The sequence below is a fragment of the Oncorhynchus masou genome, chromosome 2 (assembly GCF_036934945.1).
Source record: "Oncorhynchus masou masou isolate Uvic2021 chromosome 2, UVic_Omas_1.1, whole genome shotgun sequence".
Classification (NCBI taxonomy): domain Eukaryota; kingdom Metazoa; phylum Chordata; class Actinopteri; order Salmoniformes; family Salmonidae; genus Oncorhynchus; species Oncorhynchus masou.
The window spans coordinates 7,182,876-7,209,253 of NC_088213.1; the positions used below are offsets into that span (position 1 = coordinate 7,182,876).

At 44.3% G+C, this 26,378-nt stretch overlaps 1 protein-coding gene across 1 annotated transcript in view; it reads left to right on the forward strand.

Moving 5' to 3' along the window:
• The window catches only part of LOC135554770 (b(0,+)-type amino acid transporter 1-like), a 77,373-nt gene that overhangs the window by 11,836 nt on the left and 39,159 nt on the right, over positions 1–26,378 (forward strand). The window contains exon 3 of the mRNA XM_064987205.1: positions 11,563–11,691. Within this exon, the coding sequence (XP_064843277.1) occupies positions 11,569–11,691 (123 nt within the window). The 5' untranslated portion in view covers positions 11,563–11,568. The remainder of the gene's footprint in view (positions 1–11,562; positions 11,692–26,378) is intronic.

Consider the following 26,378-nt stretch of genomic DNA (forward strand, 5'->3'; position numbering starts at 1 on the left):
CATTTCTATACAGGAGGTGAGTATCATTTCTATACAGGAGGTGGGTATCATTTCTATACAGGAGGTGGGTATCATTTCTATACAGGAGGTGGGTATCATTTCTATACAGGAGGTAGGTATCATTTCTATACAGGAGGTGGGTATCATTTCTATACAGGAGGTGGGTATCATTTCTATACAGGAGGTGGGTATCATTTCTATACAGGAGGTGGGTATCATATCTATACAGGAGGTGGGTATCATATCTATACAGGAGGTGGGTATCATTTCTATACAGGAGGTGGGTATCATTTATATACAGGAGGTGGGTATCATATCTATACAGGAGGTGGGTATCATTTCTATACAGGAGGTGGGTATCATTTCTATACAGGAGGTGGGTATCATTTCTATACAGGAGGTGGGTATCATTTCTATACAGGAGGTGGGTATCATTTCTATACAGGAGGTGGGTATCATTTCTATACAGCAGGTGGGTATCATTTCTATACAGGAGGTGGGTATCATTTCTATACAGGAGGTGGGTATCATTCCTACACAGGAGGTGAGTATCATTTCTATACAGGAGGTGGGTATCATTTCTATACAGGAGGTGGGTATCATTCCTACACAGGAGGTGGGTATCATTTCTATACAGGAGGTGGGTATCATTCCTATACCGGAGGTGGGTATCATTTCTATACAGGAGGTGGGTATCATTTCTATACAGGAGGTGGGTATCATTTCTATACAGGAGGTGGGTATCATTTCTATACAGGAGGTGGGTATCATTTCTATACAGGAGGTGGGTATCATATCTATACAGGAGGTGGGTATCATATCTATACAGGAGGTGGGTATCATTTATATACAGGAGGTGGGTATCATTTATATACAGGAGGTGGGTATCATATCTATACAGGAGGTGGGTATCATTTCTATACAGGAGGTGGGTATCATTTCTATACAGGAGGTGGGTATCATTTCTATACAGGAGGTGGGTATCATTTCTATACAGGAGGTGGGTATCATTTCTATACAGGAGGTGGGTATCATATCTATACAGGAGGTGGGTATCATTTCTATACAGGAGGTGAGTATCATTTCTATACAGGAGGTGGGTATCATTTCTATACAGGAGGTGGGTATCATTTCTATACAGGAGGTGGGTATCATTTCTATACAGGAGGTAGGTATCATTTCTATACAGGAGGTGGGTATCATTTCTATACAGGAGGTGGGTATCATTTCTATACAGGAGGTGGGTATCATTTCTATACAGGAGGTGGGTATCATATCTATACAGGAGGTGGGTATCATATCTATACAGGAGGTGGGTATCATTTCTATACAGGAGGTGGGTATCATTTATATACAGGAGGTGGGTATCATATCTATACAGGAGGTGGGTATCATTTCTATACAGGAGGTGGGTATCATTTCTATACAGGAGGTGGGTATCATTTCTATACAGGAGGTGGGTATCATTTCTATACAGGAGGTGGGTATCATTTCTATACAGCAGGTGGGTATCATTTCTATACAGGAGGTGGGTATCATTTCTATACAGGAGGTGGGTATCATTCCTACACAGGAGGTGAGTATCATTTCTATACAGGAGGTGGGTATCATTTCTATACAGGAGGTGGGTATCATTCCTACACAGGAGGTGGGTATCATTTCTATACAGGAGGTGGGTATCATTCCTATACCGGAGGTGGGTATCATTTCTATACAGGAGGTGGGTATCATTTCTATACAGGAGGTGGGTATCATATCTATACAGGAGGTGGGTATCATATCTATACAGGAGGTGAGTATCATTTCTATACAGGAGGTGGGTATCATTTCTACACAGGAGGTGGGTATCATTTCTATACAGGAGGTGGGTACCATTTCTATACAGGAGGTGGGTATCATTTCTATACAGGAGGTAAGTATCATTTCTATACAGGAGGTGGGTACCATTTCTATACAGGAGGTGGGTATCATTTCTATACAGGAGGTGGGTATCTAAGATCCTATCTAAGATTCTAGAGAGCATCCAATATTAGCCTGGTCACAGATCTGTTATGTAGAGAGAAAACCCATGTAGAGGACAGACTGACCAGTCTAACACCATATAGAGGACAGACTGACCAGTCTAACACCATATAGAGGACAGACAAACAGACTGACCAGGCTAACACCGTATAGAGGACAGACTGACCAGGCTAACACCATATAGAGGACAGACTGACCAGTCTAACACCATATAGAGGACAGACAAACAGACTGACCAGGCTAACACCATATAGAGGACAGACTGACCAGGCTAACACCATATAGAGGACAGACTGACCAGGCTAACACCATATAGAGGACAGACTGACCAGGCTAACACCATATAGAGGACAGACTGACCAGTCTAACACCATATAGAGGACAGAATAACAGACTGACCAGGCTAACACCATATAGAGGACAGACAAACAGACTGACCAGTCTAACACCATATAGAGGACAGACTGACCAGTCTAACACCATATAGAGGACAGACTGACCAGTCTAACACCATATAGAGGACAGACTGACCAGTCTAACACCATATAGAGGACAGAATAACAGACTGACCAGGCTAACACCATATAGAGGACAGACTGACCAGTCTAACACCATATAGAGGACAGACAAACATACTGACCAGGCTAACACCATATAGAGGACAGACTGACCCGGCTAACACCATATAGAGGACAGACTGACCAGGCTAACACCGTATAGAGGACAGACAAACAGACTGACCAGGCTAACACCATATAGATGACAGACTGACCAGTCTAACACCATATAGAGGACAGACTAACATACTGACCAGGCTAACACCATATAGAGGACAGACAAACAGACTGACCAGGCTAACACCATATAGAGGACAGACAAACATACTGACCAGGCTAACAACATATAGAGGACAGACTGACCAGGCTAACACCATATAGAGGACAGACAAACAGACTGACCAGGCTAACACCATATAGAGGACAGACAAACATACTGACCAGGCTAACACCATATAGAGGACAGACTGACCAGGCTAACACCATATAGAGGACAGACTGACCACACTAACACCATATAGAGGACAGACTGACCAGGCTATCACTATATAGAGGACAGACTGACCAGACTAACACCATATAGAGGAGAGACTGACCACACTAACACCATATAGAGGACAGACTGACCAGGCTATCACTATATAGAGGACAGACTGACCAGACTAACACCATATAGAGGAGAGACTGACCACACTAACACTATATAGAGGACAGACTGACCAGGCTAACACCATATAGAGGACAGACTGACCAGGCTAACACCATATAGAGGACAGACTGACCAGGCTAATACCATATAGAGGACAGACTGACCAGGCTAACACCATATAGAGGACAGACTCACCAGGCTAATACCATATAGAGGACAGACTGACCAGGCTAACACCATATAGAGGACAGACTGACCAGGCTAACACCATATAGAGGACAGACTGACCAGGCTAACACCATATAGAGGATAGACTGACCGGACTAACACCATATAGAGGACAGACTGACCAGGCTAACACCATATAGAGGACAGACTGACCACACTAACACCATATAGAGGACAGACTGAACAGGCTAACACCATATAGAGGACAGACTGACCAGGCTAACACCATATAGAGGACAGACTGACCAGGCTAACACCAGAAAGAGGACAGACTGACCAGGCTAACACCATATAGAGGACAGACTGACCAGTCTAACACCATATAGAGAACAGACTGACCAGCCTAACACCATATAGAGAACAGACTGACCAGGCTAACACCATATAGAGGACAGACTGACCAGGCTAACACCAGAAGGAGGACAGAATAACAGACTGACCAGGCTAACACCGTATTGAGGACATACTGACCAGTCTAACACCATATAGAGAACAGACTGACCAGACTAACACCATATAGAGGACAGACTGACCTGGATAACACCATATAGAGGACAGACTGACCAGGCTAACACCATATAGAGGACAGACTGACCTGGATAACACCATATAGAGGACAGACTGACCAGGCTAACACCATATAGAGGACAGACAAACAGACTGACCAGGCTAACACCATATAGAGGACAGACAAACAGACTGACCAGACTAACACCATATAGAGGACAGACAAACAGACTGACCAGGCTAACACCATATAGAGGACAGACAAACGGACTGACCAGGCTAACACCATATAGAGGACATACTGACCTTGCTAACACCATATAGAGGACAGACTGACCAGGCTAACACCACAAACAGACTGACCAGGCTATTACCATATAGAAGACAGACAAACAGACTCACCAGGCTAACACCATATAGAGGACAGACAAACAGACTGACCAGGCTAACACCATATAGAGGACAGACAAACAGACTGACCAGACTAACACCATATAGAGGACAGACAAACAGACTGACCAGGCTAACACCATATAGAGGACAGACAAACGGACTGACCAGTCTAACACCATATAGAGGACATACTGACCAGGCTAACACCATATAGAGGACAGACTGATCAGGCTAACACCATATAGAGGACAGACTGACCAGGCTAACACCATATAGAGGACAGACAAACAGACTGACCAGGCTAACACCATATAGAGGACAGACTGACAAGGCTAATACCATATAGAGGACAGACTGACCAGGCTAACAGCATATAGAGGACAGACTGACCAGGCTAACACCATATAGAGGACAGACTGACAAGGCTAATACCATATAGAGGACAGATTGACCAGGCTACCAGCATATAGAGGACAGACTGACCAGGCTAACACCATATTGAGGACAGACTGACCAGGCTAACAGCATATAGAGGACAGACTGACCAGGCTAACACCATATAGAGGACAGACTGACCGGGCTAACAGCATATAGAGGACAGACTGACCAGGCTAACACCATATGGAGGACAGACTGACCAGGCTAACACCATATAGAGGACAGACTGACCGGGCTAACAGCATATAGAGGACAGACTGACCAGGCTAACACCATAGAGAGGACAGACTGACCAGTGCACTATATAGGGAATTGAGTGCCATTTTGGACGCCCCTGGTACCTCACTATATTAAAATATATATATATTTACCGTATATTGTGGCAAAGAAGGGGGTTGAGTGATAAATGGCAGATATGTGGGAGCAGAACTAATAAACGGGCTCTGCCCGATCACTAAAATGGCCATCCTGATCAGAACTACAGATCACAAAATGGCCGACCGTTAAACACTCAAATTCCCAGAAGCAAGGGGAACGATCGGAAGGTGGGGCCGACCCACAGATAAGGGGTCAAGACAAACCAGGAAGAGAAAGAGGAAGGGGCTGGGGGATCTGTTAACTATAGAGAAAGAGGAAGTGACAATATATATTGGCTGGATTTACTGTGTATGACCTGAACTGTTTGGACCTGTTGGCGTTTGGACCTGGACCTACTGAGAACCCGATTTGTGTACCGAACCCTGCTATCCTTGACCACACCTGTGGCCTGGGAAGACCAGGACGGAGAAACCAACATACAGCTCTGTCCTGTTCGAAATAACTCTCATTATGGGGTCAAAATTCCTTTGACCCCCCGAGCCAAAGAAAAGACAGCCTTTGTAACCCCTGACGGTTTGTTTCAATACACCGTCAAGCCATTTGGCTTACGCGGGGCCCACCTTTCAACGGCCAATGGACCAAGTCCTAAAACCCGCACAGATCTTACGCTGCAACCCATTCAGATGACGTGGGGATCTACAGCCCAGATTGGGAATCTCCCTTACCCCAGGTACAGGCAGCGCTAGACGCCCTTAGAAAGGGGAGCTCACGGCAAACCCTGCCAAATGGTACGTGGGGTTAGAGGAAACCAAGTATCTGGGATACGCCATGGGAAGATCAAATCCCAACTGAAGATGGTGGAGGCAATTAGAGGATGGCCGAGACCAGTAAATAAGAAGCAGGTTCGAGCCTTCCTAGGGTTGACCGGTTACTACCGGAAGTTCATCCCAAGTTATGCCACAGTGGCCTCCCCACTTACCGACATGACTATAGCCAGAGGGCAAAACATGGTCAAATGGGATGAAAGGGCCACCAAAGCATTTAGGACATTACAGGAGGCTCTCTGCTGTAATCCAGTGTTGGTGGTACCAGACATTACAGGAGGCTCTGCTGTAATCCAGTGTTGGTGGTACCAGACATTACACGAGGCTCTGCTGTAATCCAGTGTTGGTGGTACCAGACATTACACGAGGCTCTGCTGTAATCCAGTGTTGGTGGTACCAGACATTACAGGAAGCTCTCTGCTGTAATCCAGTGTTGGTGGTACCAGACATTACAGGAGGCTCTGCTGTAATCCAGTGTTGGTGGTACCAGACATTACAGGAGGCTCTGCTGTAATCCAGTGTTGGTGGTACCAGACATTACAGGAGGCTCTCTGCTGTAATCCAGTGTTGGTGGTACCAGACATTACACGAGGCTCTCTGCTGTAATCCAGTGTTGGTGGTACCAGACATTACAGGAGGCTCTGCTGTAATCCAGTGTTGGTGGTACCAGACATTACACGAGGCTCTGCTGTAATCCAGTGTTGGTGGTACCAGACATTACACGAGGCTCTGCTGTAATCCAGTGTTGGTGGTACCAGACATTACAGGAGGCTCTGCTGTAATCCAGTGTTGGTGGTACCAGACATTACAGGAGGCTCTGCTGTAATCCAGTGTTGGTGGTACCAGACATTACACGAGGCTCTGCTGTAATCCAGTGTTGGTGGTACCAGACATTACAGGAGGCTCTGCTGTAATCCAGTGTTGGTGGTACCAGACATTACACGAGGCTCTCTGCTCTTTGTGGTTCAGACGGATGCCTCAGAGGTCGGCTTGGGAGCCGTGCTCTACCAAGAGGTAGAAGGGGTGGAACACCCCGTCCTGTTTTTAAGCAGGAAGCTGGAACCACGGGAGACCAACTACTCAGTCGTTGAGAAAGAGGCTCTGGCAGTAAAGTGGGCTCTAGAAAGGCGTGAAATACTACCTGCTGGGGAGCCACTTCACCCTCATCAGTGACCAAGCCCCACTCACCTGGATGCATAGAGCAAAAGAGAAGAATGCTTGAGTGTTTTTTTTGAGTCTCCAACCATTTCACTTTCACCAACTGACTTGTTGAAAGGTGTCTCCTTTGATGGTGCCACGTTGAAAGTCGCTGAGCTTTTCAGTTCTGGCCATTCTACTGCCAATGTTTATCTATAGAGATCGGGAATAGGATGCCTTTTGGCTCTGGTCAACAGTAGTGCCCTATATAGGGTGCCATTTGGCTCTGGTCAACAGTAGTGCCCTATATAGGGTGCCATTTGGCTCTGGTCAACAGTAGTGCCCTATATAGGGAGCCATTTGGCTCTGGTCAACAGTAGTGCTCTATATAGAGTGCCATTTGGCTCTGGTCAACAGTAGTGCCCTATATAGGGTGCCATTTGGCTCTGGTCAACAGTGTAGTGCCCTATATAGGGAGCCATTTGGCTCTGGTCAACAGTAGTGCCCTATATAGGGTGCCATTTGGCTCTGGTCAACAGTGTAGTGCCCTATATAGAGAATAGGGAGCCATTTGGCTCTGGTCAACAGTAGTGCCCTATATAGAGAATAGGGTGCCATTTGGCTCTGGTCAACAGTAGTGCCCTATATAGAGAGTAGGGAGCCATTTGGGATCCAGCCTGTGAGCTGTTTACCAGAGCATACCTCATCAGAACCGGACTTATGTGATTTGAGTGTTATGTGGTCTAATAGGAATGTGCATCTTTCCATCTCAAGGCGATTTTATACACATCTCGATTTGTTAGAGGAACAAATCAATGTGATTCGGTTCAATGAACAACATTTTTGCTTGCATGTACACACATTTTCCATTTAACATGAATATCTGCTGCTGATGGGAGCTCAAGAGCTGGGCCTCTCTGAGCTGGGCCTGTCTGAGCTGGGCCTCTCTGAGCTGGGCCTCTCTGAGCTGGGCCTCTCTGAGCTGGGCCTGTCTGAGCTGGACCTCTCTGAGCTGGGCCTCTCTGAGCTGGGCCTCTCTGAGCTGGGCCTGTCTGAGCTGGGCCTCTCTGAGCTGGGCCTCTCTGAGCTGGGCCTCTCTGAGCTGGGCCTCTCTGAGCTGGACCTCTCTGAGCTGGGCCTGTCTGAGATCACTTCTCTAACTGAGTGGTCCGTGTGTGTGGGGGGGATCACCATTAGCTTTTGGTAACAATGGACAACCAAGTTTTCATCGGTTGTCACTCAACTAATAAAGGCAAAAATGTGACATTGGGAAAGCAATTTAATTAACAAGCATCTGAATTTTGAAGGTGCCACCCGTAACCTATTAGAATAGGGACAGGTCTACCCGCTGTCTCTCATTGGCTAGAACACTGTTCACACAGCTGTTATCTGACAGTCATATGCAGGTACGTAACAGTTTGATTGGCTACTGAAGGACAGGCCACATCGGTTCAGTCACAACAGATAACAGGTATTTTAGGAATAAAACCATACGAGTCAAAGGGATTCGTAGCTTTGGAATGTTTTTTTTTTCTGAATGACGCTTAATTTGGATCAGTTTGATTGGCTACTGAAGTAGTTTGGACTCCCGCTGACTGATTAACTGGCATCTGAAACATTTGATCCAGGAGCAACCTTTTATCTGGGTGTCTTTTAGGATACAGACCCTCAGTCTTTAGACCAGGGCCTATAGGGAATAGGGTGTCTTTTAGGATACAGACCCTCAGTCTTTAGACCAGGGCCTATAGGGAATAGGGTGTCTTTTAGGATACAGACCCTCAGTCTTTAGACCAGGGCCTATAGGGAATAGGGTGTCTTTTAGGATACAGACCCTCAGTCTTTAGACCAGGGCCTATAGGGAATAGGGTGTCTTTTAGGATACAGACCCTCAGTCTTTAGACCAGGGCCTATAGGGAATAGGGTGTCTTTTAGGATACAGACCCTCAGTCTTTAGACCAGGGCCTATAGGGAATAGGGTGTCTTTTAGGATACAGACCCTCAGTCTTTAGACCAGGGCCTATAGGGAATAGGGTGTCTTTTAGGATACAGACCCTCAGTCTTTAGACCAGGGCCTATAGGGAATAGGGTGTCTTTTAGGATACAGACCCTCAGTCTTTAGACCAGGGCCTCTAGGGAATAGGGTGTCTTTTAGGATACAGGCCCTCAGTCTTTAGACCAGGGCCTATAGGGAATAGGGTGTCTTTTAGGATACAGACCCTCAGTCTTTAGACCAGGGCCTATAGGGAATAGGGTGTCTTTTAGGATACAGACCCTCAGTCTTTAGACCAGGGCCTATAGGGAATAGGGTGTCTTTTAGGATACAGACCCTCAGTCTTTAGACCAGGGCCTATAGGGAATAGGGTGTCTTTTAGGATACAGACCCTCAGTCTTTAGACCAGGGCCTATAGGGAATAGGGTGTCTTTTAGGATACAGACCCTCAGTCTTTAGACCAGGGCCTATAGGGAATAGGGTGTCTTTTAGGATACAGACCCTCAGTCTTTAGACCAGGGCCTATAGGGAATAGGGTGTCTTTTAGGATACAGACCCTCAGTCTTTAGACCAGGGCCTATAGGGAATAGGGTGTCTTTTAGGATACAGACCCTGAGTTGTGGCTACAGTTACCAGGACAGGTAGTAGTGTGACATCAGACAGTCAGATAGAGAGACAGACAGATAGTAGGGTGACATCCTGATCCTCTCAACCAGCTTCACGATGTAGTCACCAGGAATGGATTTCAATTAACAAGTGTGCCTTGTTAAAAGTTCATTTGTGGAATTTCTTTCCTTATTAATGTGTTTGAGCCAATCAGTTGTGTTGTGACAAGGTAGGGGTGGTATACAGAAGATAGCCCTATTTGGTAAAAGACCAAGTCCATATTATGTCAAGAACAGCTCAAATAAGCAATTAGAAACGACAGTACATCATTACTTTAAGACATGACGGTCAGTCAATATGAAACATTTCAAGAACTTTGAAAGTGTCTTCAAGTTCAGTCGCGAAAACCGTCAAGCGCTATGATGAAACTGGCTCTCATGAGGACCGCCTCAGGAAAGGACGACCCGGAGATACCTCTGCTGCAGAGGTTAAGTTCATTAGAGTTCAGAGGTGACTGGGTGAATCAGGCCTTCGTGGTTTAATTTCTACAAAGAAACCACTACTAAAAGGACACCAATAAAAAGAAGAGACTTGCTTGGGTCAAGAAACACGACCCAATGGACATTAGACCGGTGAAAATCTGTCCTTTGGTCTGATGAGTCAAAATGTGAAATGTTTGGTTCCCACCGCCATGTCTTTGTGAGACGCAGAGTAGGTGAACGGATGATCTCCGCATGTGTGGTTCCCACCGTGAAGCATGGAGGAGGAGGTGTGATGGTGTGGGGGTGCTTTGCTGGTGACGCTGTCAGTGATTTATTTAGAATTCAAGGCACACTTAATTTCTACCACAGCATTCTACAGTGAAATGCCATCCCATCTGGTTTGCGCTTAGTGGTGTTTTTCAACAGGACAATGACCCAACAAAACCTCCAGGCTCTAAGGGCTATTTGACCAACAAGGAGAGTGATGGAGTGCTGCATCAGATGACCTGGCCTCCACAATCACCCAACCTCAACCCAATTGAGATGGTTTGTGATGAGTTGGACCGCAGAGTGAAGGAAAAGCAGCCAATAAGTGCTCAGCATATGTGGGAACTCATTCAAGACTGTTTGAAAAGCTTTCCAAATAAAGCTGGTTGAGAGAATGCCAAGAGTGGAGCTGTCAAGGCAAAGGGTGGCTATTTTGAAGAATCTCAAATATAAAATATACTTTGACTTGTTTTACACTTTTTTTGGTTACTATATGATTCCATACGTTGTATTCCATAGTTTTGATGTCCTCACTATTATTCTACATTGTAGAAAATAGTAAAAATAAAAACTCCCTTGAATAAATTGGTGTGTCCAAACTTTTGACTGGTACTGTACATGACACTACATAAAGAGAGACCTAAGACAGCAACACAGCATGGCAGCAACACAGCATGGCAGCAACACAACATGGCAGCAACACAGCATGGCAGCAACACAACATGGTAGCAGCACAAAACATGGTAGCAACACAGCATGGCAGCAACACAGCATGGCAGAAACACAACATGGCAGCAACACAGCATGGCAGCAACACAACATGGTAGCAGCACAAAACATGGTTCAAACATTGGGCACAGACTACAACACAAAGGGCAAGAAGGTAGACACAACAATACATCATGCGAAGCAGCCATTAACTGTCAGTTTGTGTTTATGATTGAGTCTTTGAATGACGGGGAATTGATGAAACCAGGAAGAGAACTGACTCATCTTTACAATGTCCTCTTACGTGTGTGTGTGTGTGTGTGTGTGTGTGTGTGTGTGTGTGTGTGTGTGTGTGTGTGTGTGTGTGTGTGTGTGTGTGTGTGTGTGTGTGTGTGTGTGTGTGTGTGTGTGTGTGTGTGTGTGCGTGTGTAAGTAGGGTAACATGGACGAGGGCAGTGTGAGGAAGAGGAAGGACATGTTTAATGGAGGCCCCGGCCCAACCTCCAATATGTCTGCCTCCAAGCCTGCTGAGGAAGACGTGAAGGCTACCGTGCTACAGAAGGATGTGAGTAATGTAGAGGACAGTATGTGTGTTAGTCTGTCTCTCTCTCTCTCTGTGTGTGTGTGTGCGAGGAATGTAGAGGACAGTATGTGTGTTAGTCTGTCTCTCTCTCTCTCTGTGTGTGCGAGGAATGTAGAGGACAGTATGTGTGTTAGTCTGTCTCTCTCTCTCTCTGTGTGTGTGCGAGGAATGTAGAGGACAGTATGTGTGTTAGTCTGTCTCTCTCTCTCTCTCTCTGTGTGTGCGAGGAATGTAGAGGACAGCATGTATGTTAGTCTGTCTCTCTCTCTCTGTGTGTGTGTGCGAGGAATGTAGAGGACAGTATGTGTGTTAGTCTGTCTCTCTCTCTCTCTGTGTGTGCGAGGAATGTAGAGGACAGTATGTGTGTTAGTCTGTCTCTCTCTCTCTGTGTGAGTAATGTGTGTAATGCCTGACAAAAGACCATTTTAAAACCGTCCCACTGCTCATGCCGTGTCTACAGACATCCCCCAAACAAACAAAAAGCGACTCTCGGAGGGAGATGCACAACTGGTAAATAGTCTCCTTTCAGACATGTCAGTCAGTCAGGTGGCTGCCGGCAGAGACTTCTAGTGCAGCAACGTTGAAGGGCTCTGGCCGGTATTACTGAGCCAGCTTGAAGGATGAAGATGACGTTAAACGGAGTCTACCTCAGCAGGAGCGAAAGCATGCGTTACTCAAATGTTCTCATAACTTCAGTAATTGGAAAAAGTTCCCAATTGTCATACAAAGTTAAGATACCTTCATAGAAAATGACTCAAGTCAAATACTACTTAAATAAAACTATTTCGTTTTAAATGTACTTAAGTATCAAAAGTAAATGTAATTTCTAAAATATACTTGACTTGTTATGGCTCCAATCCCAAAACCGGGATCGATATGACAACTGCCAGTGAAAATAGAGGGCGCCAAATTCAAACCACAGAAATCTCATAATTACAATTCCTAAAACATACATGTGTTGTATATCATTTTAAAGGTAATCTTGTTGTTAATCCCACCAAAGTGTCCGATTTCAAATAGGCTTTACAGCGAAAGCACTACAAACGATTATGTTAGGTCTTCACCAAACCACAATACGCACAGCCATTATCCAGCGAAATATAGATAAAATGAATCACTAACCTTGAATTATCTTCATCAGATGACACTCATAGGACTTCATGTTACACAATACATGCATGTTTTGTTTGATAAAGTTCATATTAATATAAAATAATCTGAGTTTACATTGGTTTATTAGATTCACAAGTTCCAAAAACAGAAAGTGATTTTGCATAGCCACATCGTTACTTTTATTTATTTTACTAGGCAAGTCAGTTCAGAACAAATTCTTATTTTCAATGACAGCCTGTTCAGGGGCAGAACGACAGATTTGTACCTTGTCAGCTCGGGGATTTGAACTTGCAACCTTTCGGTTACCAGTCCAACGCTCTAATCACTAGGGTACCCTGCCGCCCTTGTAGAAGATAATACAAGTAAGTTATACACATGGAATTATAACCGCTGTGTCAGATTTTAAAAAAAAGTTTATGGAAAAAGCAACACATGCAATAATCTGAGACGGCGCTCAGAACAGAGGCCAAATTAGCCTCCATGTTGGAGTCAACAGAAACCAGAAAATACATGATAAATGTTTCCTTACCTTTGATGAACTTCATCAGAATGCCGTCCTAGGAATCCCAGGTCCACAAAAAATGCTTGATTTGTTCGTAAATGTCAGTTATTTTTGTCCAATTAGCTACTTTGGTTAGCACGTTTGGTAAACAATTCCAAAGTCCAAAGCGCGTCCACTATAACGTGATGAAATGTCCAAACGTTCCATAACAGTAGAAACATGTCAACGATGGTCAACTCCTGGCAGTGGTGACTACTTCCTGTGTCATTCCACCCCCCTTCACATTAGAATCATCAGACGAAGTTCTATTGACTGCTGCCATCTAGTGGAAGGTGTAGGAAGTGAAAACTCATCCATATCTCGCTGTAATTTGGTTGAAAATCTGCCATCCCCAGAAAAAGAAAAACAGGAAGTGGAATTTCTCAGGCTTTTGCTATATGAGTTCTGTTAACCTCACAGACATAATTCAAACAGTTTTAGAAACTTCAGATTGTTTTCTATTCAATACTAATAATAATATGCAAATATGAGCAACTATGACTGAGGAGCAGGCCATTGAATATGGGCACCTCTGTGCACCTTTCATCCAAGCTACTCAATAATACCCCTGCAGCCATAAGACGTTTAGGATCAAAAGTGAAAGTATAATTTTTTACAAATTATTTATATTAAGCAAACTAGATAGCTTCATTATTATAAATATATGGATAGCCAGGGGCACACTCCAACACTCAGACATCATTTACAAACCAAATGTATTTATGTGTCCTCCAGGTCGGAGGCAGTAGGGATGACCAGGGATGTTCTCTGTTTAGTGAGTCAGAGACAGTAGGGACAACCAGGGATGTTCTCTGTTTAGTGAGTCAGAGACAGTAGGGATGACCAGGGATGTTCTCTGTTTAGTGAGTCAGAGGCAGTAGGGACGACCAGGGATGTTCTCTGTTTAGTGAGTCAGAGACAGTAGGGACGACCAGGGATGTTCTCTGTTTAGTGAGTCAGAGACAGTAGGGATGACCAGTGATGTTCTCTGCTTAGTGAGTCAAAGACAGTAGGGATGACCAGGGATGTTCTCTGTTTAGAGAGTCCTCTAGATCAGAGGCAGTAGGGATGACCAGGGATGTTCTCTGTTTAGTGATTCCTCCAGATCAGAGGCAGTAGGAACGACCAGGGATGTTCTCTGTTTAGTGAGTCCTCCAGATCAGAGGCAGTAGAGATGACCAGGGATGTTCTCTGTTTAGTGAGTCCTCCAGATCAGAGGCAGTAGGAACAACCAGGGATGTTCTCTGTTTAGTGAGTCCTCCAGATCAGAGGCAGTAGAGATGACCAGGGATGTTCTCTGTTTAGTGAGTCAGAGACAGTAGGGATGACCAGGGATGTTCTCTGTTTAGTGAGTCCTCCAGATCAGAGGCAGTAGGGATGACCAGGGATGTTCTCTGTTTAGTAAGTCCTCCAGATCAGAGGCAATAGGAACAACCAGGGATGTTCTCTGTTTAGTGAGTCCTCCAGATCAGAGGCAGTAGGGACATCCAGGGATGTTCTCTGTTTAGTGAGTCCTCCAGATCAGAGGTAGTAGGGATGACCAGGGATGTTCTCTGTTTAGTGAGTCCACCAGATCAGAGCCAGTAGGGATGACCAGGGATGTTCTCTGTTTAGTGAGTCCTCCAGATCAGAGGCAGTAGTGATGACCAGGGATGTTCTTCGTTTAGTGAGTCCTCCAGATCAGAGGCAGTAGGGATGACCAGGGATGTTCTTTGTTTAGTGAGTCCTCCAGATCAGAGGCAGTAGGGATGACCAGGGATGTTCTTCGTTTAGTGAGTCCTCCAGATCAGAGGTAGTAGGGATGACCAGGGACGTTATCTTGATAAGTGTGTGAATTGGACCGTTTTCCTGAAATGCTAAGCATTCAAAATGTAACGAGTGCTTTAAGGTGTTAGGGAAAATGTATGGAGTAAAAAGTACATTATTTTTTTTAGGAATGTAGTGAAGTAAAAGTTGCCAAAAATGACAGATACTGTAAGGCTCTGGGTGTAGCTGGTGCAGAGGACTCAGGCGCAGGACAGCAGAGATGAGTAACACAAAGAACTTTACTCAACATTTCCAAATACATGAAGTAACAACAAGCCCACAAACATCGGACCGAACTTACAATAAAACAATCACGCACAAAAGCCATGGGGAAAACAGAGGGTTAAATTATGAACATGTCATGGGGGAATTGAAACCAGGTGTGTAAGACAAAGACAAAACAAATGGAAAATGAAAAGTGGATTGGCGTGGTGACGTCGACCGCCCAAACAAGGAGAAGTCGGCGGAAGTCGTGACAGAATTGAATTAAAAATACTTAAGTATTGAAGTACTACTGAAGTTCTTTCCACCACTGACCTTACAGAAAGTAGGCGACTGAGACAGACAGTGATGTGGTGCTCAGTGGTGAGGCTGAGACAGACAGTGATGTGGTGCTCAGTGGGGAGGCTGAGACAGACAGTGATGTGGTGCTCAGTGGTGAGGCTGAGACAGACAGTGATGTGGTGCTCAGTGGGGAGGCTGAGACAGACAGTGATGTGGTGCTCAGTGGTGAGGCTGAGACAGACAGTGATGTGGTGCTCAGTGGTGAGGCTGAGACAGACAGTGATGTGGTGCACAACACCTATCCTCCCTATAGACCTACATTACAATACAACCACTGTATTTTTCAACATGAACACCTCAACAGGACCTATCCTCCCTATAGACCTACATAACAATACAACCATTGTATGTTTCAATACGAATATCTCCACAACACCTATCCTCCCTACAGACCTACATTACAATACAACCACTGTATGTTACAATATAAACACCTCAACAGGACATATCCTCCCTATAGACCTACATTACAATACAACCACTGTATGTTACAATATAAACACCTCAACAGGACCTATCCTCCCTGTAGACCTACATTACAATACAACCACTGTATGTTACAATATGAACATCTCAACAGGACCTATCCTCCCTATAGACCTACATTACAATACAACCACTTTATGTTATAATATGAACATCTCAACAGGACCTATCCTCCCTACAGACCTACATTACAATATGAACACCTCAACAGGACCTATCCTCCCTACAGACCTACATTACAATACAACCACTGTATGTTTCAATATGAACACCTCAACAGGACCTATCCTCCCTATAGACCTACATTACAATACAACCACTGTATGTTTCAATATGAACATCTCAACAGGACCTATCCTCCCTGTAGACCTACATTACAATACAACCACTGTATGTTACAATATGAACATCTCAACAGGACCTATCCTCCCTATAGACCTACATTACAATACAACCACTGTATGTTTCAATATGAACACCTCAACAGGACCTATCCTCCCTGTAGACCTACATTACAATACAACCACTGTATGTTACAATATGAACATCTCAACAGGACCTATCCTCCCTATAGACCTACATTACAATACAACCACTTTATGTTATAATATGAACATATCAACAGGACCTATCCTCCCTACAGACCTACATTACAATATGAACACCTCAACAGGACCTATCCTCCCTGTAGACCTACAATACAACCACTGTATGTTTCAATATGAACATCTCAACAGGACCTATCCTCCCTATAGACCTACATTACAATACAACCACTTTATGTTTCAATATGAACATCTCAACAGGACATATCCTCCCTATAGACCTACATTATAATACAACCACTGTATGTTACAATATGAACATCTCAACAGGACCTATCCTCCCTATAGACCTACATTACAATACAACCACTGTATGTTTCAATATGAACATCTCAACAGGACCTATCCTCCCTGTAGACCTACATTACAATATGAACATCTCAACAGGACCTATCCTCCCTATAGACCGACATTAAAATACAATCACTGAATCTGGGCCCTTTACAACATTAGATAATAATAACCCAGACTAGATCAATCTGGGACCTTTACCACATCAGATAATAATAAACCAGACTAGATCAATCTGGGCCACAGTATCCCGGAACGACAGACAAAGACTAAATGTTTTTTTCCAATAGATGACAGAGAACGTAATAAAGTATTCAGAGTACCACAGTGGTTTGTAAACCAGGCTTTAGTGACATTCAGTAGAGAAAATCCCCACGTCTTTAAAATATACACTGCGTCTGTGCCTTGCTGTAAATATGTGGTATTTTTATGTTTGAAGAACAACACAGTGGTTTCCACATCCCGTCCTGCTCCAGCAACGTCTAGCGAAGTCAAATCAAGGTCAAGAGAGCATGATGTGCTGTTTTTAGCAAATCACATTTCTATCTTTTAGGTTGATTAAACTAAAGTATAAATACCACCGATTTCCAGCTGTGTTGACCAGTGTATGGAAGTGGGTACAACAGATTGATGAGGAACTTGTTTTATTTAAATCCATTCTGGGAATAAGGCTGTAACCTAACTAAATGTTGAAAAAGACAAAGGGGGCGGAACACTTTCCGAATGCGCCGTGTTTAACTAATAGGCTCCGTGAATGAACCTACAGCAGCCAAGGTGATAATGGCTGGGGTCATTGTATAACTAATAGGCTAGGTGAATGAACCTACAGCAGCCAAGGTGATCATGGCTGGGGTCATTGTATAACTAATAGGCTAGGTGAATGAACCTACAGCAGCCAAGGTGATAATGGCTGGGGTCATTGTATAACTAATAGGCTACATGAATGAACCTACAGCAGCCAAGGTGATAATGGCTGGGGTCATTGTATAACTAATAGGCTAGGTGAATGAACCTACAGTAGCCAAGGTGATCATGGCTGGGGTCATTGTATAACTAATAGGCTACGTGAATGAACCTACAGCAGCCAAGGTGATAATGGCTGGGGTCATTGTATAACTAATAGGCTAGGTGAATGAACCTACAGCAGCCAAGGTGATCATGGCTGGGGTCATTGTATAACTAATAGGCTAGGTGAATTAACCTACAGCAGCCAAGGTGATCATGGCTGGGGTCATTGTATAACTAATAGGCTAGGTGAATGAACCTACAGCAGCCAAGGTGATCATGGCTGGGGTCATTGTATAACTAATAGGCTAGGTGAATGAACCTACAGCAGCCAAGGTGATAATGGCTGGGGTCATTGTATAACTAATAGGCTAGGTGAATGAACCTACAGCAGCCAAGGTGATAATGGCTGGGGTCATTGTATAACTAATAGGCTAGGTGAATGAACCTACAGCAGCCAAGGTGATAATGGCTGGGGTCATTGTATAACTAATAGGCTAGGTGAATGAACCTACAGCAGCCAAGGTGATCATGGCTGGGGTCATTGTATAACTAATAGGCTATGTGAATGAACCTACAGCAGCCAAGGTGATAATGGCTGGGGTCATTGTATAACTAATAGGCTACATGAATGAACCTACAGTAGCCAAGGTGATAATGGCTGGGGTCATTGTATAACTAATAGGCTACATGAATGAACCTACAGTAGCCAAGGTGATAATGGCTGAGGTCATTGTATAACTCATAGGCTACATGAATGAACCTACAGCAGCCAAGGTGATAATGGCTGGGGTCATTGTATAACTCATAGGCTCTGTGAATGAACCTACAGCAGCCAAGGTGATAATGGCTGGGGTCATTGTATAACTCATAGGCTCTGTGAATGAACCTACAGCAGCCAAGGTGATCATGGCTGGGGTCATTGTATAACTAATAGGCTAGGTGAATGAACCTACAGCAGCCAAGGTGATCATGGCTGGGGTCAATGTATAACTAATAGGCTAGGTGAATGAACCTACAGCAGCCAAGGTGATCATGGCTGGGGTCATTGTATAACTAATAGGCTCTGTGAATGAACCTACAGCAGCCAAGGTGATAATGGCTGGGGTCATTGTATAACTAATAGGCTAGGTGAATGAACCTACAGCAGCCAAGGTGATCATGGCTGGGGTCATTGTATAACTAATAGGCTAGGTGAATGAACCTACAGCAGCCAAGGTGATCATGGCTGGGGTCATTGTATAACTAATAGGCTAGGTGAATGAACCTACAGCAGCCAAGGTGATCATGGCTGGGGTCATTGTATAACTAATAGGCTATGTGAATGAACCTACAGCAGCCAAGGTGATAATGGCAGGGGTCATTGTATAACTAATAGGCTAGGTGAATGAACCTACAGCAGCCAAGGTGATAATGGCTGGGGTCATTGTATAACTAATAGGCTAGGTGAATGAACCTAGGAACAATCAAACTATGTGCTTGTAGATGGACTGAGGTAGGTAGATTGTATCGCTAAAAGGCTGTGTGTTTGTAGATGGACTGAGGTAGGTAGATTGTATCGCTAACAGGCTGTGTGTAGTAGATGGACTGAGGTAGGTAGATTGTATCGCTAACAGGCTGTGTGTTTGTAGATGGACTGAGGTAGGTAGATTGTATAGCTAACAGGCTGTGTGCTTGTAGATGGACTGAGGTAGGTAGATTGAACAGCTAACAGGCTGTGTGTTTGTAGATGGACTGAGGTAGGTAGATTGTATAGCTAACAGGCTGTGTGTAGTAGATGGACTGAGGTAGGTAGATTGAACAGCTAACAGGCTGTGTGTTTGTAGATGGACTGAGGTAGGTAGATTGTATAGCTAACAGGCTATGTGCTTGTAGATGGACTGAGGTAGGTAGATTGTATCGCTAACAGGCTGTGTGTAGTAGATGGACTGAGGTAGGTAGATTGTATAGCTAACAGGCTGTGTGTTTGTAGATGGACTGAGGTAGGTAGATTGTATAGCTAACAGGCTGTGTGTTTGTAGATGGACTGAGGTAGGTAGATTGTATAGCTAACAGGCTATGTGCTTGTAGATGGACTGAGGTAGGTAAATTGTATAGCTAACAGGCTGTGTGTTTGTAGATGGACTGAGGTAGGTAGATTGTATCGCTAACAGGCTGTGTGTAGTAGATGGACTGAAGTAGGTAGATTGTATCGCTAACAGGCTGTGTGTAGTAGATGGACTGAGGTAGGTAGATTGTATCGCTAACAGGCTGTGTGTTTGTAGATGGACTGAGGTAGGTAGATTGTATAGCTAACAGGCTATGTGCTTGTAGATGGACTGAGGTAGGTAGATTGTATCGCTAACAGGCTGTGTGTAGTAGATGGACTGAGGTAGGTAGATTGTATAGCTAACAGGCTGTGTGTTTGTAGATGGACTGAGGTAGGTAGATTGAACAGCTAACAGGCTGTGTGTTTGTAGATGGACTGAGGTAGGTAGATTTTATAGCTAACAGGCTGTGTGTTTGTAGATGGACTGAGGTAGGTAGATTGTATAGCTAACAGGCTATGTGCTTGTAGATGGACTGAGGTAGGTAGATTGTATCGCTAACAGGCTGTGTTTAGTAGATGGACTGAGGTAGGTAGATTGTATAGCTAACAGGCTGTGTGTTTGTAGATGGACTGAGGTAGGTAGATTGAACAGCTAACAGGCTGTGTGTTTGTAGATGGACTGAGGTAGGTAGATTTTATAGCTAACAGGCTGTGTGTTTGTAGATGGACTGAGGTAGGTAGATTGTATAGCTAACAGGCTGTGTGCTTGTAGATGGACTGAGGTAGGTAGATTGTATCGCTAACAGGCTGTGTGTAGTAGATGGACTGAGGTAGGTAGATTGTATAGCTAACAGGCTGTGTGTTTGTAGATGGACTGAGGTAGGTAGATTGAACAGCTAACAGGCTGTGTGTTTATAGATGGACTGAGGTAGGTAGATTGTATAGCTAACAGGCTGTGTGTTTGTAGATGGACTGAGGTAGGTAGATTGAACAGCTAACAGGCTGTGTGTTTGTAGATGGACTGAGGGAGGTAGATTGTATAGCTAACAGGCTGTGTTTGTAGATGGACTGAGGTAGGTAGATTGTATAGCTAACAGGCTGTGTGCTTGTAGATGGACTGAGGTAGGGAGATTGTATAGCTAACAGGCTGTGTGTTTGTAGATGGACTGAGGTAGGTAGATTGTATAGCTAACAGGCTATGTGCTTGTAGATGGACTGAGGTAGGTAGATTGTATCGCTAACAGGCTGTGTGTAGTAGATGGACTGAGGTAGGTAGATTGTATCGCTAACAGGCTGTGTGTAGTAGATGGACTGAGGTAGGTAGATTGTATCGCTAACAGGCTGTGTGTTTGTAGATGGACTGAGGTAGGTAGATTGTATAGCTAACAGGCTGTGTGTTTGTAGATGGACTGAGGTAGGTAGATTGAACAGCTAACAGGCTGTGTGTTTGTAGATGGACTGAGGTAGGTAGATTGTATAGCTAACAGGCTTTGTGCTTGTAGATGGACTGAGGTAGGTAGATTGTATCGCTAACAGGCTGTGTGTAGTAGATGGACTGAGGTAGGTAGATTGTATAGCTAACAGGCTGTGTGTTTGTAGATGGACTGAGGTAGGTAGATTGAACAGCTAACAGGCTGTGTGTTTGTAGATGGACTGAGGTAGGTAGATTTTATAGCTAACAGGCTGTGTGTTTGTAGATGGACTGAGGTAGGTAGATTGTATAGCTAACAGGCTGTGTGTTTGTAGATGGACTGAGGTAGGTAGATTGTATAGCTAACAGGCTATGTGCTTGTAGATGGACTGAGGTAGGTAGATTGTATAGCTAACAGGCTGTGTGTTTGTAGATGGACTGAGGTAGGTAGATTGTATAGCTAACAGGCTGTGTGCTTGTAGATGGACTGAGGTAGGTAGATTGTATCGCTAACAGGCTGTGTTTGTAGATGGACTGAGGTAGGTAGATTGTATAGCTAACAGGCTGTGTGCTTGTAGATGGACTGAGGTAGGGAGATTGTATAGCTAACAGGCTGTGTGTTTGTAGATGGACTGAGGTAGGTAGATTGTATAGCTAACAGGCTGTGTGCTTGTAGATGGACTGAGGTAGGTAGATTGTATCGCTAACAGGCTGTGTGTAGTAGATGGACTGAGGTAGGTAGATTGTATCGCTAACAGGCTGTGTGTAGTAGATGGACTGAGGTAGGTAGATTGTATCGCTAACAGGCTGTGTGTTTGTAGATGGACTGAGGTAGGTAGATTGTATAGCTAACAGGCTGTGTGTTTGTAGATGGACTGAGGTAGGTAGATTGAACAGCTAACAGGCTGTGTGTTTGTAGATGGACTGAGGTAGGTAGATTGTATAGCTAACAGGCTATGTGCTTGTAGATGGACTGAGGTAGGTAGATTGTATCGCTAACAGGCTGTGTGTAGTAGATGGACTGAGGTAGGTAGATTGTATAGCTAACAGGCTGTGTGTTTGTAGATGGACTGAGGTAGGTAGATTGAACAGCTAACAGGCTGTGTGTTTGTAGATGGACTGAGGTAGGTAGATTTTATAGCTAACAGGCTGTGTGTTTGTAGATGGACTGAGGTAGGTAGATTGTATAGCTAACAGGCTGTGTGTTTGTAGATGGACTGAGGTAGGTAGATTGTATAGCTAACAGGCTATGTGCTTGTAGATGGACTGAGGTAGGTAGATTGTATAGCTAACAGGCTGTGTGTTTGTAGATGGACTGAGGTAGGTAGATTGTATAGCTAACAGGCTGTGTGCTTGTAGATGGACTGAGGTAGGTAGATTGTATCGCTAACAGGCTGTGTTTGTAGATGGACTGAGGTAGGTAGATTGTATAGCTAACAGGCTGTGTGCTTGTAGATGGACTGAGGTAGGGAGATTGTATAGCTAACAGGCTGTGTGTTTGTAGATGGACTGAGGTAGGTAGATTGTATAGCTAACAGGCTGTGTGCTTGTAGATGGACTGAGGTAGGTAGATTGTATCGCTAACAGGCTGTGTGTAGTAGATGGACTGAGGTAGGTAGATTGTATCGCTAACAGGCTGTGTGTAGTAGATGGACTGAGGTAGGTAGATTGTATCGCTAACAGGCTGTGTGTTTGTAGATGGACTGAGGTAGGTAGATTGTATAGCTAACAGGCTGTGTGTTTGTAGATGGACTGAGGTAGGTAGATTGAACAGCTAACAGGCTGTGTGTTTGTAGATGGACTGAGGTAGGTAGATTGTATAGCTAACAGGCTATGTGCTTGTAGATGGACTGAGGTAGGTAGATTGTATCGCTAACAGGCTGTGTGTAGTAGATGGACTGAGGTAGGTAGATTGTATAGCTAACAGGCTGTGTGTTTGTAGATGGACTGAGGTAGGTAGATTGAACAGCTAACAGGCTGTGTGTTTGTAGATGGACTGAGGTAGGTAGATTTTATAGCTAACAGGCTGTGTGTTTGTAGATGGACTGAGGTAGGTAGATTGTATAGCTAACAGGCTGTGTGTTTGTAGATGGACTGAGGTAGGTAGATTGTATAGCTAACAGGCTATGTGCTTGTAGATGGACTGAGGTAGGTAGATTGTATAGCTAACAGGCTGTGTGTTTGTAGATGGACTGAGGTAGGTAGATTGTATAGCTAACAGGCTATGTGCTTGTAGATGGACTGAGGTAGGTAGATTGTATCGCTAACAGGCTGTGTGTAGTAGATGGACTGAGGTAGGTAGATTGTATAGCTAACAGGCTGTGTGTTTGTAGATGGACTGAGGTAGGTAGATTGAACAGCTAACAGGCTGTGTGTTTATAGATGGACTGAGGTAGGTAGATTGTATAGCTAACAGGCTGTGTGTTTGTAGATGGACTGAGGTAGGTAGATTGAACAGCTAACAGGCTGTGTGTTTGTAGATGGACTGAGGGAGGTAGATTGTATAGCTAACAGGCTGTGTTTGTAGATGGACTGAGGTAGGTAGATTGTATAGCTAACAGGCTGTGTGCTTGTAGATGGACTGAGGTAGGGAGATTGTATATCCAACAGGCTGTGTGTTTGTAGATGGACTGAGGTAGGTAGATTGAACAGCTAACAGGCTGTGTGTTTGTAGATGGACTGAGGTAGGTAGATTGTATAGCTAACAGGCTATGTGCTTGTAGATGGACTGAGGTAGGTAGATTGTATCGCTAACAGGCTGTGTGTAGTAGATGGACTGAGGTAGGTAGATTGTATAGCTAACAGGCTGTGTGTTTGTAGATGGACTGAGGTAGGTAGATTGAACAGCTAACAGGCTGTGTGTTTGTAGATGGACTGAGGTAGGTAGATTTTATAGCTAACAGGCTGTGTGTTTGTAGATGGACTGAGGTAGGTAGATTGTATAGCTAACAGGCTGTGTGTTTGTAGATGGACTGAGGGAGGTAGATTGTATAGCTAACAGGCTGTGCTTGTAGATGGACTGAGGTAGGTAGATTGTATAGCTAACACGCTGTGTGCTTGTAGATGGACTGAGGTAGGGAGATTGTATATCCAACAGGCTGTGTGTTTGTAGATGGACTGAGGTAGGTAGATTGAACAGCTAACAGGCTGTGTGTTTGTAGATGGACTGAGGTAGGGAGATTGTATAGCTAACAGGCTGTGTGCTTGTAGATGGACTGAGGTAGGTAGATTGTATAGCTAACAGGCTGTGTGTTTGTAGATGGACTGAGGTAGGTAGATTGTATCGCTAACAGGCTGTGTGCTTGTAGATAGACTGAGGTAGGTAGATTGTATAGCTAACAGGCTGTGTGTTTGTAGATGGACTGAGGTAGGTAGATTGAACAGCTAACAGGCTGTGTGTTTGTAGATGGACTGAGGGAGGTAGATTGTATAGCTAACAGGCTGTGTGTTTGTAGATGGACTGAGGTAGGTAGATTGTATCGCTAACAGGCTGTGTGTTTGTAGATGGACTGAGGTAGGTAGATTGTATCGCTAACAGGCTGTGTGTAGTAGATGGACTGAGGTAGGTAGATTGTATCGCTAACAGGCTGTGTGTAGTAGATGGACTGAGGTAGGTAGATTGTATCGCTAACAGGCTGTGTGTAGTAGATGGACTGAGGTAGGTAGATTGTATCGCTAACAGGCTGTGTGTTTGTAGATGGACTGAGGTAGGTAGATTGTATAGCTAACAGGCTGTGTGTTTGTAGATGGACTGAGGTAGGTAGATTGTATCGCTAACAGGCTGTGTGTTTGTAGATGGACTGAGGTAGGTAGATTGTATCGCTAACAGGCTGTGTGTAGTAGATGGACTGAGGTAGGTAGATTGTATCGCTAACAGGCTGTGTGTAGTAGATGGACTGAGGTAGGTAGATTGTATCGCTAACAGGCTGTGTGTAGTAGATGGACTGAGGTAGGTAGATTGTATCGCTAACAGGCTGTGTGTTTGTAGATGGACTGAGGTAGGTAGATTGTATAGCTAACAGGCTGTGTGTTTGTAGATGGACTGAGGTGAATGAACCTACAGCAGCCAAGGTGATAATGGCCGAGGTCATTTTTGCTTGTTTGCTGTTCTCCAAATAGCATTTTAGAGATTTTAAATCGTATAGAAATGCAGTAAATGAGCTTCAACATTGTAATTTATGTTTATGTGGTCACCCTAATGTGTGTGTCTGACAGAGAGGGAGCCTGAGTAGAGTTTCACAGCATAGGATCTCCAATGGCTCTCACGATCATTAATGTAATCCGCCAGCCAGCCAGCCAGCCCAGAGCAGACAGCTTTAACTACAGTGTCAGCTGGTACCAACCTCTATCCCCCCCCGTTTTAACCCTGCTGTAGTCTGTTCCACACTCACTAAACTCACTGATCCCAGTATGTCCCAAGTGGAACCCTAATCCCCGTGTGGAAAATAGGGAGCCATTTCATACGCAGACTCTGTCTCACTGGCTCTCTCTGTCAACATTATTCCTCTCAGAACAGCAATCTGGGACCTTTACCACATCAGATAATAATAAACCAGACTAGATCAATCTGGGACCTTTACCACATCAGATAATAATAAACCAGACTAGATCAATCTGGGACCTTTACCACATCAGATAATAATAAACCAGACTAGATCAAGCTGGGACCTTTACCACATTAGACAATAATAAACCAGACTAGATCAATCTGGGACCTTTACCACATCAGATAATAATAAACCAGACTAGATCAATCTGGGACCTTTACCACATCAGATAATAATAAACCAGACTAGATCAATCTGGGACTTTTACCAC